This window comes from Ciconia boyciana, chromosome 13 (assembly GCF_034638445.1).
Source record: "Ciconia boyciana chromosome 13, ASM3463844v1, whole genome shotgun sequence".
In the NCBI taxonomy this organism is placed as follows: Eukaryota; Metazoa; Chordata; class Aves; order Ciconiiformes; family Ciconiidae; genus Ciconia; species Ciconia boyciana.
Genome location: NC_132946.1, coordinates 10286495 through 10305952, shown reverse-complemented (window position 1 = coordinate 10305952; position 19458 = coordinate 10286495). Strand labels below are relative to the sequence as shown.

The 19458-nt window shown below is 41.9% G+C and overlaps 1 protein-coding gene across 2 annotated transcripts in view; it reads left to right on the top strand.

The window, feature by feature from the left end:
- Nucleotides 1-19458, top strand: part of XYLT1 (xylosyltransferase 1) — a 206855-nt gene that overhangs the window by 150007 nt on the left and 37390 nt on the right. For both annotated transcript variants that reach the window (XM_072877552.1, XM_072877553.1), the window contains one exon: nucleotides 12797-12877. In XM_072877552.1, coding sequence (XP_072733653.1) covers nucleotides 12797-12877 — 81 coding nt within the window. The remainder of the gene's footprint in view (nucleotides 1-12796; nucleotides 12878-19458) is intronic.

Below are 19458 nucleotides of genomic sequence, written 5' to 3'. Positions count from 1 at the left end.
TGATAAACCTAAAAATCTATCATGTTTGGTTTTAATAATTAAATATCCTTGGGTATTAGCAGCTGGTTAGGCAAGTATTTCACTACTATTTTTTTTAGATACTTTTCAGCAAATATATTAAGTGGGCTCAGTTCTTTTTGTGAGATAGGATGGTTATGTCTGCCTTAACTCTTTGTAGTGCTGCATCCTTACAAATGATACCCTAGCACTGATAGGAGGATGGCCTGTGTTTTGGTCCATCAAGAGTTCGTGTGTTAGCTTGTTAAATGTGGTAGTTTTCTATATTGATCTCTGCATTGATGCAGTTGATTAGTAATGGAATGGCTTGTTATTGTAATAACAGGTAAAGACGACTTAGTGAAAAGTAAGTTATCTTGGCAAATACATTTCAGCAGCTGTTAGAATTCTATCATGTAGCAACTGGCAGCAATTACATTTTCTGCCACTCTGACACATTAATGAATAGGCCTTATGGAAAAAAATGGTTGCTCAGGAACTTTTCCTATGGAGAATTACCTACTGTAAAACATGTAAGCAAGGAAAGACAGAGCAGTTCTCAGAATGATAGGAAGACAGTGCTAATTTAATCTATTAACACGCTATCCACACATGCTAACAACATACCTTCACAGCCTAATCAGTCTAGCCTCTAAACTGGGAAACACCACAAAACTTTTGTTACAATTTCCCATAGCCCGTTCCAAGAACACAGAGACAGGTTTATGGTCTGGCTTACGCTAGCGTAAACTGAGTGTGCTGCACTGATTTTTGAGCATTACAGATATGAAAACAGAATGAAATTCAGTCTTTTACATAGGGCTTTTATCAGCTGAAAAGGGGATAAAAAAAAGTATTTTTTCATTGATTAAAGGAATTGCAAGAGCGAACTTGTCTCACTATTGAGGGTGCTAAGAATATTAGTATCTTAAGGAACAAAGTAATGGTTAATTTGTGTACTGCTTTCTTCCAACTTGCACCTGGTAGAAGAATGGGCAGAAAGTGCAGTTACCAATATTTCTGTCATTCACAAGCTATTTCTTCTAGTGGGAGAAAACTCTTATCGTCATAAAAGTTGTTAAATAGGAATATGCTGAAAAGAGAGAAAATAACACCCAATATGATGTTTGTTTGTGGGGTTTTTTTCTTGAGGGGTTAAAATTAAGTAAATAACATCATTAAATTTAGACATTCTTGGCATGAATCTTCTTTAAACATGCATCTCAATGTAAATAGCAATGTGGCTTAAAGCTGTGTAGCTAGCCTATTCAGGTATGCTGCTGCTTCCTGCTTACTATTTATCAAAATGATCATTTATGTCAACACTCAACTTCCTTATAGATAGAGATGTACAATATGATAGACTTTTGACAGTATAATATTAAAATAGCCTTTCTGCACTGAATTTTCAGCAGATAGCATGTGTTCATTAGCTTTGCACTCTGCATTCAATCACTTCATACGGTCTTAATAGAAAAAGGTTAAAAACGTTCAGACTTGGACACATTGATGTCATCCACCTAACCGGCGCAATTTTATCTTGAAAATCACAATTCTTTCCATTTATCCTAACCACAGCTACCTTGGAAAGTTGCTGACTAAAGTGTTAATGGCAGCTATTAGTGGAAGGTCAGCTAAAGTGACTAGGAACATTGGCCTCATTGTACTTTGTCTGAAGCCATCTGGCTTCGTGCGACAAGTTTCCCATGAAGTTCTTCGCAATACGTGCAAGCTTACCTGCCCCTGCTTGCACTGATGCTTCTCCTCCCTTTGTATCATTAATTTGGGAAGAATTCATTTTGAACCAGAGCGCTGACTGTTGTTGGCTCGTCTTCTGAAAGTCTGCCATGTGGCATGGAGAGTAAATATGGACAAGAACAAGTAATTGAATATGCTGCTTGGGGGAGAGCAGAGTTGAGCTGAGCTGTAGCATTCCTGCCGAGGATCCTGGCCCGGCTCTGGAGCAGCAGCTGTACCCCTCCATGGGCCCCCCCTTTGGACCAGAGTCAGACACCTTCCACTCTACTGTTGGAGGATGTTGCATCCTGTCTGCAAAGGCAGAAGAGACCCAAAGCACCTATATGGCTTATCCCTTACATGCCTGTTAACCACAGCAAGGGTGATAATATTCAACATTGGCTCTACCAGAGAACAAAAATTAAAACAGATGGTTGTATGTTAGGCTATTTTTTTCAATTTGTAGTTTTGTGTTGGTGGGATCAAAAGCCAAAAAAGACTGGAAACAAACTAGGAATGTGCCAGAGCCAAGATAAACAGACTAAAATATGGCTAGACAAATTGCTTGTACTCCAGGCAGACAGAGACGGAAGTGGGGAGCAGGCAAACGTGGCAGCGCTCTCTCTTAAATAGCTTTCACAATTTTTTCCCTTTTTTTTTAATGCCCATGAACAGAAACTTCTGCTTGTGAACATGAAATGCACCAATGCCAAAAGGAAATCTGCTTACTCACAGTTGGCACCTTAGTTTAGGAGAGCCAACCCATGTTTGGAGCTGAGGTAATGCGGAGTAAGCATCAAAACTTTGGGTTACTTAACCAAAAAAGCTAAGCATTTTGGATCCAGCTATAATTTGAAGTGTCTAAACCCCACATTGCTGTATTTTCTATTCACCAGTCTGCATTATTTTAATTTCCAAATATGAATAATGGGAATGCCAGCAAGGCTTGATAAACAGTTTTTGCCAGCACTGATAAAAATGAGCTTTCTTCCGTACATACAGTTCAACTAAACTGACTTCTCTTGTGAATGTAGTGGGAAAGGAATTTTGCTTTACTACAGTATATACCTTTAACAAGTTTTCTAGCCCTTATCTAAGTTAGACACATGTTTCTGCCTTTACTTAAAAATATTTGTTGGAAATATGCAATTATAGGCCTTTTTAGCAAAGGCTATGTGTCAGACGTTCAAGCTCTGGGCTAGCAAGATGAAAAAAAAAGATACTAGTGGTGATGTGCTGATCATTCGTAGACTTAAATAGAGAAATAAATAGAAAATTGTTTAACAAATCAGGGTGAAATGTTTTCTTCCTTTCTAGCAAAATGCTTCTGAGTTGAATGCATCAACACCAGGTTATTTAGGGAATAATTGTCCTGCATGTAGCTGATTTTCTTTGATTATTTTCATGTGTACCAGGTTCTGTGCAGTTGCACGTTTGGAAGGAGCTTCGGAAGCTTTTGTTATTCAAGTGGTTTTTTCAGTGCATTCATTGCTGATAAGCATACGCATAATCTAGGCTTAGCGATTGCATAAAATTAGATTTATGAAAGGAAAACTACTTTAATGCATTTCATAATTTTAATGTAAAATACATAGGGTGCTTTAAAATTGGAAAAAAAAGAGCTGCATATGACACGGTATTACAGAATAGTGTTTTTCTTATTTTCTTATTACTTTTTATCACAGCAGTAGGGATGCTTCGAAAATGTCATTGTCACAGACAAATGAGTTCCTAAGATCACTTCAGAGGTACTCCTGGGACTGAGGGGATTTTTTAAAAATGTTTTATAGACATCAGTGAGTTAAACCATTGGTGAGTTGTGTGGTATACCTGTGGTGGAGACGGACAAACTGAGGATTGACCTCTCTGGAAAAGTCCCCTTAATAAGCGTACTTGTGCACCTAAGAGATCTAAGATTAGTTAAAGGACAGCTCTCAGCTCTTAATCTTGTGTGTAATCTTTGCACGTGCTGCTTCCTAACACGGACGTGTAGACCCTTACACGTAAAGTAATTTATGAGACTATAGCGTGAAAGTTGCATCGTTTCAGAAGAGCTACAAGCGTGCTACGGTTAAGCACGTGCTGTTAAGTGCTTTACTGGATCAGAGGCACATTGATTGTGCTATAGTATGGTGTGTTTGATAAGATCCTGGATAATTTAACCGCTTATGTTGAAATTGCACTATAAAATAATTGGAAATTGAGTAGATTACTTTATGCCTAGCAAATAGCTAAAGAAAGTCAAATGCAACAAGTTAAAAAGTTTTAATGAGTGCATGTGGTGAGTATTTTATTATCATAAAAGCTGTAGGGTTTATTAGCTGATACAGGGCTGGAGTTTTCATTAGCCAAAGGCATTTCAAGGTTTCATAGGATATAGCTGGAAAACATTCCAAACAAACGAATATTCTATTTTAAAAGAATAATGAGACGTTGAGGGTTTTTATAAACTCCAAGGTTTGCTAAACCAATATCTCTAATTAGATGAAGAAACTCTCTATAGAGGCTGTGTCTCTATAGAGGCATCAACGGCTGTGCACATAGCAAATGTTTTAAGCATTTACATATCAAATACTGCTGGCAGCGTTTTGGCTGCAGTCCAGAGCTGTAGATAGTTTTAATCACATTTGTTCATTAATCCTTGGTGGAATTCTCTTATATCGTCTCTTTAGGATTTTCATTTAAGCATGTGCTGCTGCTTGTCAGCAGTGGGCTTATTTATTTATTTCATGAATGCCATCTGAAGCCTTGAATTTATAGAAAATACATTGTGGAGTGGCTCAGGAAGCAGACGATGGAGTATATTCTTTTTCTCTCAGTAGATCTCCTTTGTACCCAAGCATTTATGTACTCTCACTAGGAAGAGGTTTATTCAGCAGTGTGACATTTAAAGAAGACTTTCACTCTTTTGTGACTACGTTAGTTCTTTTCTTTTCCATAGGAAACAGACAATGGTTGAATGGGAAGCAGTAATTGAAAGTACAGCAAAGATTATTGTATTACTAATAAAATGTCTTGAGAGTTATACAACAGTGGCAGAGCTGCACTGAGAGTAGCTGCATCCCGTATGATGACTGATCAGTGCCTGGAGCATCAAAATGCAGAAAGCTAATGCTTTGAAATACACGGGTGCGACTTCCCAGCCCAGATGGCAGTGCCGTTGCTGGAGCAGAACTCTAATCTCTCAAGTACTCGAGCGAGCTGAGCTGCTAAGGCAATAGTTTTCTTCCATTATCTTGTTCCTCTGTTAAACCTGACTTGAAAGACAAAACAAACCATTTAAGACAACACTGTTGTAAAAGCAGAGGTGTTAACAGTCACCTAGAGCCTTCCACATGCAGTTGGCCTCTGAAATCGTATCTGTCGTTCTCGTTTTTATGGCATGTTTTACGAATGACTGCTGTTATGGGAATCGGCTTCTCTGAGAAATGCCTGGCATGCTAATATTGGTTCTGTGATAGATAGCAAGAGCTAAATATAGCCTTCCCCTTTCTTTCCATTTTTAGATGGCAGAGTCTTTTCTTGCTACAGCCAGGATCAGGCTCCTCTGAGCATCCCCTTGCACTAAATTGCCTTCGGGGAGAGAGGAGGAGTTGGGAGCATCAGTGAGAGGGTCAGGCTGCATATCCAGGGTCCAAAAGCTTGAACCCTGCAGTGAGAGGTTTTTTCCTGTATTGTTATGCTGCATTTGTGTGGTTGATCATCTTGCTATAAGCGTTTCCTTCAGGAAGAGGTCTTGTAGGTTTTTGCTTTTTTTCTGCTGAATCATTCCACTGTTGTATCCTTTTGTTAGATTACCCGTGCATGCCATGCACACACGCCCACGCATGTGCTAGCTGGCATGGTGGCAGGGCCAGTAGGGATCAGGGTTCCTTACTGGAGTAGGAAGATCCCACCCAGCTTCACTGCCAAGTGCTGCCATGTCTCTAGCAGACACGGGAGTGAAGCTTTCAGAGTGCACTGGATGCTATACAGGTGTAGGTGGGAATTTGCAATAATTTTTCCCCGTCTCCTGGATTGCTCTCCTTCCTCCCCACCTCCTCTGCGCCTCGCGGTGATGCAGGGCTGCTGGCAGCTGCAGAGGCTGGTGAGCTGGTCTGAACACCTGCACTCCTTGTGAAAGGGGGAGAGGGCAGCAGGCGGGATAGCCCCAGGCTAGGAATAGTCTGAGAAGGAACTCTCCTTCTGCCACAGGGGTCTTGGCAGCGATGGCATGTCCTAATACTTTACAATAATGTGTTAAGTAAGATTAAATTAAATCATTTATTGAAATCAGTGACCTTAATCATAATTATTAGGATTTATTGAAAAGAAGGTAGCAAAATCGAAGGCTCTCAGCTCTTCCACTTCCAGGCTCTTCTGTGCACATCTGCATGTTTAACCATGGAGTAATATGCTTAACTCTGAGTAGATGAGTTTGCCCCATAATTCCAGTTTTCTTCTCTGAAGTCTTTTTCTTCTCTGGGGACCTTCTAGAAATAGTTCCTTGGCAAAAAGCTGCCGGGATTGCTGTACATCTGGGCTCTGTAGGGCTGTGCCTTCGCACGGTCATAATGATCCTGGGAAAGGAAACTGTGGAGAGGAGTCAGGCGGGTACGGGTGGAAATACCAAAGCTTTGGACACTGAGAGAACTTTTAACAGTTTTGACTTACCTCTTCTAACTATGCATTTGCCTTCATCATCCTTGCTTCAGAGGCCCTTCGTTGCTGCTTCAAACCACATTAGCCTCCTTGCCCTACTCTCCCAGACACTTTCCCCTTTATGTTTGTTACCCTGGTTTTTTTTGTCTGTTCCGCTGCTTTCATGATACTCACCTACAGCACCCCGCACCACGGCAGATCTACCATTATGTTTGCTGACACCACTGTTGACCATGGCAAGGGCTAACCCCCTCCCTGCGCTCATGTCCCTCTTTGTTGCCGCTAAGTCTTGTGCAGCGGCTAGCAGGCTTGCCTTTAGATAACACTAAATTAATCATGATTAATAATTTTACCCATTTTCAGTGTGCCGTCTCCTCACGAGTAGGTATGTTGTTCTGTACTAACCTAGGCTGTTTGAATTGCACCGAAAGCAAGCATGCGGCCCAGCGTGGAGGTGTGTGTGTTGGTGTCTGGTGAGACCTGCTGCCTGCATTCAGGAGCTGCCCTCAGACCCCAGGTGCTGGTGTCACGGCACAGCATCGTCACAGTCACTGCAGTGCAGCTGTTTCAGTTCAGCACTTCAGTATTGTTCTTCTAGGGAATACAGCCTTTGTCTTTGCAAAATACGGTAAATATATGAAAAAAAATCTCAGAGCTGTGGCTGCAGAAGCATTGTCAGCAACGCTGTAGGTGCCTGTGCGTGCTCAGTTGCAAGGACTCCCAGGTTTGGTGATTGCTGGTTGCTGCAACTAAAAGCTATCAGGCACTTACCTAACTGCGGCAGGATGGTTTGCTGGGGAAAAGTTGGGCAGCTTGTAGACACTCCAATCCTGCTGTTGCCTGTCGTGTCAGTAATGTCATGTGGTTAACATAGCAATTACTTACGTGACCAGTACTGTGAATTGTCGCAACCTAGGCACACTTACATTTCTTTTGCTGGGAGCGTGTCAGTAGGCAGGGTAACGAAAAGTTCCTTTTGTCCCATGTAAGTAGCAATAATAAAGGTGTTAATATTTTTTTTACCTGTCAGATTAGAAAACGAGCAAGAAAAAATTCTTCCACACATTAAGATTACAACAGTGACAAAAGCACTAAAGGCAAAAATCACATTCAAATCAAAGTAGTGCTTGGGGAGAGAAACTGCTAATAGGCCAAGATACTGTTGCTTCCAGCAGGCTTTGCCCTTGGCTTCTGGAGAAGTGTGGAGCCAGGACTGAACAGATTTGTTTTTAAACAATTTTAAAGCCACATTTTAATAGTCTTGCTCTAGCTTTTCATATTCCAACATTGTAATTTACAAGTAACCACATTTGTGTTTAAAGTGGGTTACAGCTGCCTGGAAGGGGTAGTAGAATCCATTTCTCAGTGCTGATGCTTTCATGTAAGAGCAGGGGTACAGGAAAAGAGAAGAAAAGAAAATAATGCCAGCTTAGCAGCTGTCCCTAGCCCATGCTTGTGCGTGTAATTCAGGATAAGTTCATGACAGACTTAAGTTGGGACAATGTGGGGTATTCCTGGTGAATGAAGTGCTGAGAACGACCTGGCAAGAGCCAGCGCAGTAAAAGCTATCCCTTCCCAGGCACTGCTGGTGAAGCAGGGCTGAAGAGAATGAAGTTGCCTATAGAAGTCTAAAGCCCAGCAAGACCATAGGAGAGATTTCCATGGATTTCATTAGATTTTGTCTCAAACCTTGAGCCAGTAACAGAAGAATTCTCCAGTACAAGAGCTGCTTTCTAAGCAGAAACATTGTGTATATGCATAATATCTAAAAACATTTATTTAGCCTTACCTTTCTGGTAGATCAGAAATTAAGTGACTAGGAGACAGAGAGATGATCTATGCTTTGTATGCAGATGCACTGCAGCCCCTAGCACTTTTAATGAAGTTTGAAACAAGATTGCCCAGTCTGGTCCTTGATAAAGGAAGTAGTTTATAAAGCTAGTCCGGGGATTTACCTGAAATGAGGACATTTTTTGAAGGTGAGTTTACTTGAAGCAGATGGCAAGCTGAACCTTCCTACCTGTGACCTCGCCTGCTGAAGCAGAAAAGAAACCAAAAGAGCTTTTTGGCAGTGCTGCCTCTGCCACAGCATCATTGTGGGTGGCTCTGGAGTTTGGGCTGGGTTTCAGTTAAGTTGGTGGCTTTTTGGGTTGCAGCAATCTGAGGTCCCCAGGAAGTTTTTCTTACTGTCACTGCTCCCTGTTTTAATCAGCAAGGTCTCATCTGTCTGCAGAGCCGCAGCCTGCTCTATGCCTGGGCAACCCCCCCGTTCCCAGTCCAGGCTGCGGGAGGGGAGCCCCAGGGTCTATGCTGGGACAGGCAGACCAACACCAGCATGTCTGCAGTACCCCTCTGGAGAGAGGCACCAGGCTCTCGCCACGCAGGGGGCAGCCCCTGCAGTACCAAAATAGCAGAGTCCAACCCCAGAATCCAACAGAGAAGTTGCTCTTTCCTTCATCTGATTCCTGCACAGAATTAAACTATCTTGTTTCCGTACCTGTGTGCTGCCAAAAGTTTCTGAACTTTTGATCTAACTTAGCCAAATTGTTATGCAATTGAATAAGTTTTGACATATGAATAATCCCATTGAAGTGACTGCTATTCCTTACATCCTTCACGTTGCCCATGCATTAAAGTACCTTGCTGAATCAAAGACATTTATATTAGCCTTCACTATCTTCCAAAAGTAACAATCGCTTGTTTTCCTTTTCTCAGATTCTCCAAAGACTTTCTTAATCTGTTTTCACAGCTGTAAACTAAGGGGAATCTCTGCTCTTTGCTTGTATTAGTCACCAGGACTTGGAGAGTTTGCTTAAAACCAGCAAGCCCAGCATTGCCTTCTGTTCTCCACAGTGTTCGGCTGTGGTTGTGCACAGGGGCACACTCATACCGCTTCCTGGGCAGACGTGCCAGCACGTTCAGACAATGCAAACACAAAGTCAGTGCTTCTCTTTCCAGTTTTCTGTTTCAGTCCCCAGTGTATACGCCATATTCTGAAGTTATTGCAATGCTCAGCATGTGTATGTGTTTACTGAGTGCCTGGTTAGCTTGCTCACGCCCTGGGACACCTCAGTCCCAGGCCAGGGGCTGCTCATGAGAAAACACTAATAACAGACCTTGCTTTGCTTTGGCAATATCTTCTGAGTTCCCTTCTTTCTATAGGACTCACCTTTCTCTTCCTTAGACCTCTAACTCTAATCTTGACCCTGACCCCAGGCTGAGCCCCAGTGCGGGGTCTCAGCCACGTCCCCAGGTTGAGCAGTGCCAAGGGTTGAGTCACCGGCAGCCCTGGAGCTGCTTTTGCAGCGTCTGGATCCCCCCCACCTCCCTGGCCAAGTGCTCCCATCCTCTGAGCCCGACCCCGTGGGAGGCTTGGCTGAGTTTTGCTGTGTGTCATCTCCGCAAGTGGGCACGGTGCTCTGCCCCTGCTACCTCCGACCACCCTTGCTGCAGGAGGGGAGCAGCAGTACCTTATTGAGGTGACCTCAGTAAAGTTCTGATAGAGATGGACCCCTCTGTCCCAGCTGGCAGACCTGCCCTTGCTTAACACCAAATCTACATCAGTGAAGTTGAAAATGCTTTATTTCCCCATCAGTCGTCTTCACTTGTCATCTTCTTGTGGAAGCGCTTGCACACACACGATCTTTCGCCACACTTTGAGTTCACTCGAGGACTAGTTTCCCGTTTCTCTCTGTTGCATACCTGAAAGCCTGCACATTTTCTCTCAGTCTCACTACTCTCTCATCATCCTCCCTCCTGGCTAACAGCATAGGTAACCAGCTGACTAATCCTTTTCCCTGGTGCTTTGCCCTCCGAGTGAGTTTAATAACAAAAGGAAATAAAAGTGGGAGCTGTGTGGATGCATCTATCAGCTCCAGCCTCACACACCAACTGTGGAAAGGTTTTTTCCTCGATCTGTATTCATGCTGTGTTACACACTAGGGAAACTGATAGGAATGTAGTATGTATATTAGTGTGTTTTAGTCAGTAGCGTGAACTACTCTCCCTATCCCCATGACTTTTTTATTTCCTTCTTGGGAAGGAAATGCTAGAAATATGTTGCACTTGTTGCTTTCTGTTATACTGTGATGGTTAGTAAAAGATTTTGTGCCAGATTTATGCTCAGTGAATTATCCCTGAAATTTGTGGAGCTATAGCAGAATTTATTTGGCAGCGTGGAGTTGATGTTGTTCCCAGTGATGTCTTCAGCTGAAAATCTCAGCTTTCCATTGCCTTACTTAGAGAAAAAATAGGCCCATTTCTTTAGTATTTCTCGGAAGGAGTGCCAGAGGCACCGCCATGGTGTAGACTCTGCTGCCGCCGTACATGAAGAAATGTGGTAGCAATCTGTGCCAGAGGCATTTAGGAAATACAGCCCTGAAGGCAAAGTTTTCTGAGAGGTGAGGAGGATGTTAACAGCTGCATTAGCATCTATGGCATGTTCAATACCTTTGATTTTCTTTTTAATGTCCTGTGGTGGAATAATTTGGAGGTGGTGCACAGCATCCTCATGATATTGGGGCCAGAAGAAGCAGTTTGAATGAAAGCTTAATAGAAATTCAGTGTGCTCCCATGCTGAGCACAGAATTGGTTGACCGCATAAATCTAAATGTCAAATAACTAGAAAGTTTTACCAAATGGAAATGTGATGCTTTATTTCTATGTTGTCAACACATGAAAAGAAGCATACTTAATTGATGAAGAGTAAAACTCTGTGTAAGTTCTTTTTTTTTTTTTAATGTTAAAAGTAGGACCAAGATGCCACCACTGTTTTCAAGAAGTGGGAAAATTACAATTATTAATTATTTTGAGAGTTAAAAATCATGTGGGCATTTATAAGCATTATCTAAAAAGTGAGAAGCATTGAAAAGTTTGTATGGCAGCCCCAAGTCCAAATACACTTGGTAGAGCACTGCTGAATAGTGAAATATAGGTTGGTGAGCAATCTGGAAATTATGATGTTTTATTGAGTGGTGTGGATTGTTACTTCGGTTGATTTGATTTTTATCCTGTAAGGAAATTAAAGCTCAAGCACTTCCAAACTTGGTTATATTTCTAAAGATCATCTTTGTGTGCCAGCTTTTGCCTAGAAACTCACCCGAAGATGTCAGCCATTGAAACCATTTCATGTGGAAGCATTGCTAAGTAAATTCACTAAATGCCTATTCATCCCAGTAAGCTGGAGAATCACTGGAGCAGCAAATGTGAAAATCTGCACAGCTTACTATACAGAAAGCAGTTTTCGGAGGTTGCCAAATTGAGATGCAGAGTCTGACCCTGGGAGGTATTACAACTCAGATGAGTGAGCATAGAAGGAGGGTCTCAGCTCCTACAGCCTGGTCGTTCAGGCTGGTTGATAGGCAGATACTTCATTTGGTCCAGATAAAATAAACGGTTAACTTGTTCTTTATTCATCAGTTCAATAATGAAATGCTACCTGTGATGACAGAAGAACTTGGTTTTATGAGATACGAAGATAGTTTACTAGGCTGATAACATTCCAAGTTGTTGCAGCCTGACCCCAGAAGTTAAACACATTTTGTACAGGACTCTGGTTTAACTTGGTTTTCTGTGGCTTATAATAATGAAATGTTTTCAAGATACAGTACTATTGACAGCTGTTTTATCTTTAGTTTTTCTGCCATCAACTCCATTACAGACCATTGCTTAAATGGTCTTGTATCTATAATGTTGTGGTTTTGAATGCAACTCAGGAGATGAAGATTTTTTTAATATGGTTTATTCAGTTTTCCTAAATATGCTGACCTAGATAAATAGAGAACGTTTTTGCTCCATTGTTAAAGAAATAACAGATCACAAAAGCTGTCAAGCGTAAATACATTCTTGGACATGTCAGCTGAAATTTTGAAAATACTGGTGTCAGATTGCCACTCATACTAATTGGAATTAACCTTCTAAATTTCTTTGTTCCTATTAATTATATTGGGATTTTGACAACCAAATTCTCTTGCTTTATGCATTCTGACCTTGACCTCTTCTCTGTTACAAAGATGAAAACAAATAAGATGCCAATAGATACTTAACCAAATTCCCTAGGAAAGATCTAGCAAAGCATGTAAAATGGGACTATCAGTGCAGTCATCTCACAGCTGGATTTTAATATTTTAAAAGTGATGAGCAGTATTACTTAATACATACTCTGTTACAATGCTTAAAACATCTGCCAAGAGTTGATATGAAATTCATTAAGATGTAATAAAGCTGTGCTTCTTTCCAAGTACATTTCCCTGAGTAGAGGGAGGCAGTGAAGTTTAGCAGCAGGATGGAAGTTTTTTCAGCAACTGTCTCCTTCAAAGAGTCTGTGGATGGTCCCCAAATGAGAACAATAAGTACATAAATTACTCTAAACATAGGAGTTTTTGTAGTGTAATTTGTGCATCTTTTGTTCTTTCTCTTGCAGGACAAATGACCAGCTAGTAGCATTCCTGTCCAGGTATCGTGATATGAACTTCTTGAAATCACATGGGAGGGACAACGCAAGGTAAGCTGGTCCTTTCCTCAGCTTATTCTAACGATGGCACTGAGACTTTTTGCATAGTGACAGTTTTCCAGCGTTATCTGGGTGAAGAAATCCCTAGTCCAGGAAAGAGAAGCAAATGAGGAGGAAACCCTCTCCTGCGGACAGTTGTTTATTGGTCCAGAATGGCTCCTACCCAGAACCAGTTTGCAAAGATGCTTTTGTGGGGAGGAAGACACTAAGCAGACTGATACTTGCTCCCCCCTTGGGGCCTGGCACAGATCAATGTTTCGGGAGCAAGTGGAAATTGCCCTGCACAACAGCACTTCCCTGCCCCAGTCAGTCCCAGCCACACTGGTGACCAAGACCTGCACTAACTGGGGTCTGCAGCAAAGCCTTGTGCAAGCAGAGCGCCTCGGCAAGGTGTGGGAGCCGGTACCAGCCTGCACATCCTAGCGAGGGTGAGGATGGTGGCTGGAGGGTTATCATGATCTGCTACAGTTTTGAAGTCCTTGGATCAGTGTCCCTCTTCATCCATGCTGCACAGGTCTCAGGGAGAAGAGGATGTGCTGTGTTGCCCGCAGTGCATCAGTAATACTTACAGCTTTGTGGTTTGAGGGAGCAGCAGTGGCCAAACACCATGTTTCCAAAGCTTTGAACAACCTCTGCCAGTGGAAGATCTTTCCTGTCTGATTGCAGTGGTCCTCTTTTCCTCTTTGTTGATAGTTTTTCTTTTCCTCTTTATTGCTAGTTTTGTACTGTAACAGCAGTCTTGCAACAGTTCCAGCAACTCCATATGCTGAGTCCCAGTGGCTTTGCACCTAAAAGTATTGTTTTGTTCTGCCTGGGTCACCGGGGCATCTCTTTATTCTGTAAAATGTCAAGCATACTGTAAGGCTGGGATCAGATAGTGTACATAGAGAACCTGACACATCAAGTTGCATGTTCAGTGCAGCAGGTGGGTAGAATAACACACAGATCTCTCTCACTTCTTGGCTGCTCTTGCTCTTGTCACTAGATTTATCAGCTCTGTCATGTTCCTGTTTAAATGAAGTCCTCACGAGCATTCATCTTGTGCATGCAGAAATTCTATAGCAGGTAGTAAAAAATAATACTGTGAGGAATATTTAAATCTGAGTCAACAGTTTTCACAGGAGAGTCTCTGGTTGGGGAAATGCAGGGTGTCAGAGTGATTGGCAGGCTCAGCTCTAGCTGGCAATAGTGATCGACAGCAGAGTTAAAGTAGAAAAGGGAAGAGAAACGTCCAGGGAAAAGCAGTCGGTCTCTTACGCCTTTTTGCTCCTCTGGTGCACCTGATTCTTCTCAAATTCCCTGAGCTGGCTAAGGAAAATAACTAATGAATTATGACATGCCTGCATCAAGCTGGTTCGAACATGCCAACCTCAGCTGGGTTAGAACAATTTAGATCAATTAAACACACTAATCTGGTATTAATTTAATAATAAAATGAGCTAATGTGCCACTTGTCCTCCCCTCACAGGAATAACAACCCATTTATTAGTTCAATGGTTCCCTTTGACTGTATAAACAATTAAATACCTTTTAGTCTATTACAACATGCCACCATGTTTTATTTTTTCTCCTGGATTTCTACCATAAATTCTCTGTGCATCAGGGAACATAATGTGGGACACAAGTGCAGATTTGCTGCCTCTGTCTGCCATGGTTGTGTAGTCCCCAAGTCCCATAAGCGCTCCCACTGCTGACCACTGGATGAATGGATCCTTTCACGTTGCCCCTTGGCAGCTCCCCAAAATTTCTATCCGGGAGATACAGTGGCTCCCCTCCTCCTGCATAGCCCAGATAACTGTAGAGACAGGACTTAGGCCAGCAGCTGCAGAAGCCTCTGAGTAATATTGGCGTTTGGTAAAAATTCATTCCATTGGTGTCAAAAGCTGGTCAAAAAGCAGTTAGTGCTCTGCTTGTATTGTAGGTGAATTTCCATCTCTCCGTCCACCTGTTGAGAGAAAAATTGTATCTCACGTGAAGATCTCTAGCCTGATCTTTCACTTTTAGTGTTTCAGTAACTCAGTCTTGTCTAAACCAGTAAATGTACCATCTGCTCTGCCCTTTTGACACACAATTTCCAATTGAGTTTCATTTTATGCCCAAGGGGTGTAAGCTGTGGTCATGCTGGTGAGGTTTATCCCTGTAGTTGGAATGATGAAATCCTCTGGACTGAAACACCTTGTATAAGCACGGGCAGGTGAGACAAGACCGAAGGCCCATCGGGGCTGTCACCCCACGTCCTGCTGCCTACAGCCCATGTCCCCGGAGGAGCAGAAGAAGAGGCGGGTAGTGGTGCTTCCTTACAGTATTCTCCCAGCCTCTTGTGACCTTTGCGTGGGGAATTTCCACAGTCAAACTTGGTGACTTGCTCATTTAAGAGTAAGGGATGGTTATTTTTTTCTATTAATTTTTCCAGTTACTTTTTAAATTTTGCCGTTTGCTTTGCCTTGTCACAGCCCTGTGGAAAAGAAATATACCATGGGGGGAATGGTATGGCCAAGAGCTTAGTAAGGTCTAGAAGAGAAGCAACAGAGGCGAGGTTTGGCAACAAAAATTAAAAAAAAAAAAAGACAGCTTTGGAAAGGATTAAGGACACAGGCCAGTCTCCAAGTTATTGGGCAATAGGAGAAAACTCCCTTGGGACTTCCTATCTCAAACCAGACTGGAACAGGATTTTTTGTTTAAAATCGTTAGTGAAGCCATGATAAGGGAGAGGACACTGGACTAGACTGACTGCTGCCCCATGTACAATAATAATTTTGCTGTTCCAAGGTGTTTTTCTCAAAACAAGTGAACTAATAATACAGGAGCTCAGCATTTAAATATCACTGAAAGCAATGTATAACCCTTGCTGCTACTTTTTATTTGAATTTGTGGATGAATAATGGCTCCTAAACAATAAGCTTTTCAACTGTCTAAGTCTGCTTTGTAAACAACTGGAAACTCTGAATTTTAAGCCATCCTAGTCCCTGCATCATACAACTTCAAGATTAGAAGTGCCATCTTAAAACTGAAATGCTTATACAGCTCAATTACAGTGTACTTTGTATTCAAGCCATGTTCACAATCAGTACATGTTTTACTGCCAAATAAGGAGAGAAACCAGGCTTCCTTTTATAGAGTGAAGTTCACTTTTAGTTATGCCAAAGTCATTAAAAAGTGCATCGCTCTGATTTTCCTTTAGTGCCTTCAGAAAAGGGAATGGACGTGAAAATGGCTTCTTAACTCAGCTGGAGAAGCATTATTTCCTTAGAGAGGTGGATGTATGAAATGAAATTGCATACAGTGGCTGGAGTCGTTACATAGTACTTAGTGGGCAACACTTAACGTTTTCTCCTCTTTTCAGTGTCCTAGACTATTGAAAGCAAAAGAATAACCATGTAGTTGTATAAGCTATTACAATTTGGAACACCCGGAAGATTTATTTTTTTGGCAGGAGCTGACCTGGCTGATGTATTATAAAATGTAAAGACAATCAAATGCAACATCTTCAATGGCAGGCAGAAAAAAGTTTGTTTTTTTTCTAGAAACCTTGCCACACTAATCATTTGGGAAACAGTGTAAACATGCTGTGAAGGTTGGATGCTGTTACATCTTAGAGGAATCTGGAGATTATAGGCAGAATACAAACAACTAAAGAAAAGGCCATTAGAAGTTTGTTACATATCTGAGTTCTTTTCTTGTGCTGTTTTTTCTCCTCATTAATGCTGTTCTTCACAGTTGTGTTGTCCCCTGTCTGGATCCTGGGTTCCAGGTACTTTTAGAGGTGTTGCTGAACAGTAGGGCTTTTAGTAAGGAGGCTTTCAGTAAGGAGCATCGCAAGCCCAACCCGGTTTTTAGAGGCTATAGAGACCTTAACTCCCAGAGGGCCGGAGCACATTCCCAAAATCTTCACCTCTTTCAGCCCAGTTCTGCCGATGCATATCTTTTTCATCACCCTTTCAGACATGCCTTTTTTTCACTGTGGCACATGCTGTTCATTGGCGTTCTGTATGCTCAGTTGATGGTGGTTTGGTGGTCAGTTAGAAAATGGATCACAGCATAAATGCTATTGTGTATTGCACTGATGAATCGCCCAGTAAGTACCCAAATACTAGGAAAAAAGTTTGATATATTATCCCTGCTGCTGGAATAGTTTAACCACTTACCTTCCAGCAGCGCTTACCTCGCTGCTCATGTGAAGTATTTGGTGGTTCATTTGGCTCAAATTTCCCGCAGCCATACTTTTTTTGTTAATTTTTTTTAAACGCTTCAGTATTCTGAAGCACACAGACTAGGAAGATCTATTTTTTACTTGTAAGTAGTTCAGCCCAACAGTTGCATGTGAACCGTAGCGACTGAAATAACAGCATGCATCTTCTATGCAAAGAGACTGCACTTAAAAATTTTAGACATTACAGCTAACTTTCAGATGTTCCTTATTGCTTTATGCTAAGCGTTAGGGGAACCATAAAGCCTTTAGTGCTTTGGCTTGACAGTTTGCCTCCTTGTAGGGCTTTTATTTCTGCTTGGTTTTGGAAAACAATGCTAAGTTGTCAATGCAAAGGAAAATAAAAATAGGTTGAAGATGATAGGAAGATGCAGTAAAAACAGTCTTGATGTGGGACAAACCAGAATGGTTTTTGGTCTTGGTAAAGTATACAAGCAAGGTCATCCACCAGTTCAGGAAGGTGCAGTAAGTGAGAAGGTTTGAAGTAGCCATAATTTATGGGGTGGGGTGGGAATTAGGAAGGAGGTGAAAGTTGAGGTAGGAGTAAAGTAATCAGAAGTCTGATTGCTATCTAAGAACATTGAGCTGCATACTTCATTTTCAGTGGTATAAATACCACTTGTGCCCTTTCATCCGAGATCCTGAAACATTTTATAAAATAATCACGTCAGGGAACATCCTTTTAAGTCAGACAGATATTGTTGGCCCTGTTTTACCCACAGGTGAATAGCCTGATTTGGTAGCTTGAAAAATGTATATAGAAGTGACTTCCACTTGCCCTCAGTCACTTGGAGAGTTTGAATCCCCATTTCCTCTTCTTTCTTCAGTCGTCTAGTATGCAGATCCCGAGATGTTAAGTACAGTAGAAACACGCAGTGAGGTGCTGTTGTGGTGGACACCGGGTGTGCTCTGCATGGAGTGTCCCTCTGCATTGCCTGCGGGCGCGGCAGCAGCAGCTGTCATCTGCTGGCCGTGGCGGAAGCGGTAGCGTGTGCCATAGCTGCTCCAGCAGCAGCATCACATAGATGAGATGGCTTCAAGCCCAGCTGCTCAGGCCCAGCAGCGTTCCCAGGTCAGAGACTGCTCGGTCGTGTGGGTGTTGGGAAGAAGAGGAGGTGAGGGGACAAGAAATCTTCTAGAGAAGACATTTATTGGAGACAAACAGATGGCAAAATGTCAGGTTTCATATCATTGAGTCTGTCTGTGGTGAATTCATGCTATATCTTTGCACGCTATCATTTGCAGTTTTCTCCCTGTTTTGCTTATTTTGTGTAAAAAGAAACAAAATCACTTGAGCTGTGGCCTCCCTGATCATGAGAGGAAGCCATTACGTTTTTGTCCTTGTAAAAGCTGTTCCAGTGTTTCTTAAAAGAGATTGTAAGTCAAGAGTGATGGAAAGAAACCCACAGGAAACTCTTTGAAAGTCTCTCTCAAGCCTTGTACTCACGAGGGACTGCATGGAACTGCGGTCAAAAGAAGGCAATTCCTAGTAGAGTTATTACTGAAAAAAATAGACTCTGCAAGTTTCCTACAACTAAAAACAATTTTAGAGTGTTTTTTTTTATTGTTGGGACACTTGAAGGGTTTGCTCCCTGACCTGCAACATTAAAATATTGAAAAGCATTAAGGTTTTTTAAGACTTCCTTTGAAAGAGAGATTTTCAGAAGATGGAAAGTAAGATTTTTCGAAACCAGTGGAAGTTAACGCTTAGGAAAAGGTGGATGAAAAGAAAGAATCATGAGGAATTTCTTCTAAACATAATGCAAAGATGTGATATGACTAAAGCATTAAATGGATATACTGAGAAAATTAGATATGAAAGAAGCAGAAACAAATTATGTAGAGTATGAGGCACCTATTGTAAAGCTTGAAAAATCTAATTATGTCCATATAGAGATGGAATAATGACCAGATAAAATGTGTGTATTCATCGGCTTTCAACAGCATCTCGTGTGGAATACCCTAAATGCCATGGACGTTTGGTTTCCATAAAGATGCCATTGATTGAGAAGGGCCACGTTTAACATAATATTTCAAGGTAGGCTTGTAACTTGAAAGAGCCAGTCAAAATACTGTACCATTTTTGCTACACGGTAAATGATCTAAACCTTGTATTATCCAATGTTTGTGGCAGCAGACCAGTCGTCTGCCCCAGATTTACTTGCACACTGAGCATAAAACTGTTCAAACATACACTGGAAATAACTGTGGTAACGTGGACCATCAGTAAATCCTTCCAGTAGAACTGCTTGGACTCATGATGACTTGCAGCCCAGCTCCTAGAGACCCACAGAAATTGCAGGAACAAATGTCACTAACTGCATCTCTCAGTGCTGGCTGAGACATTTTGTGGCTGTGTCACCTG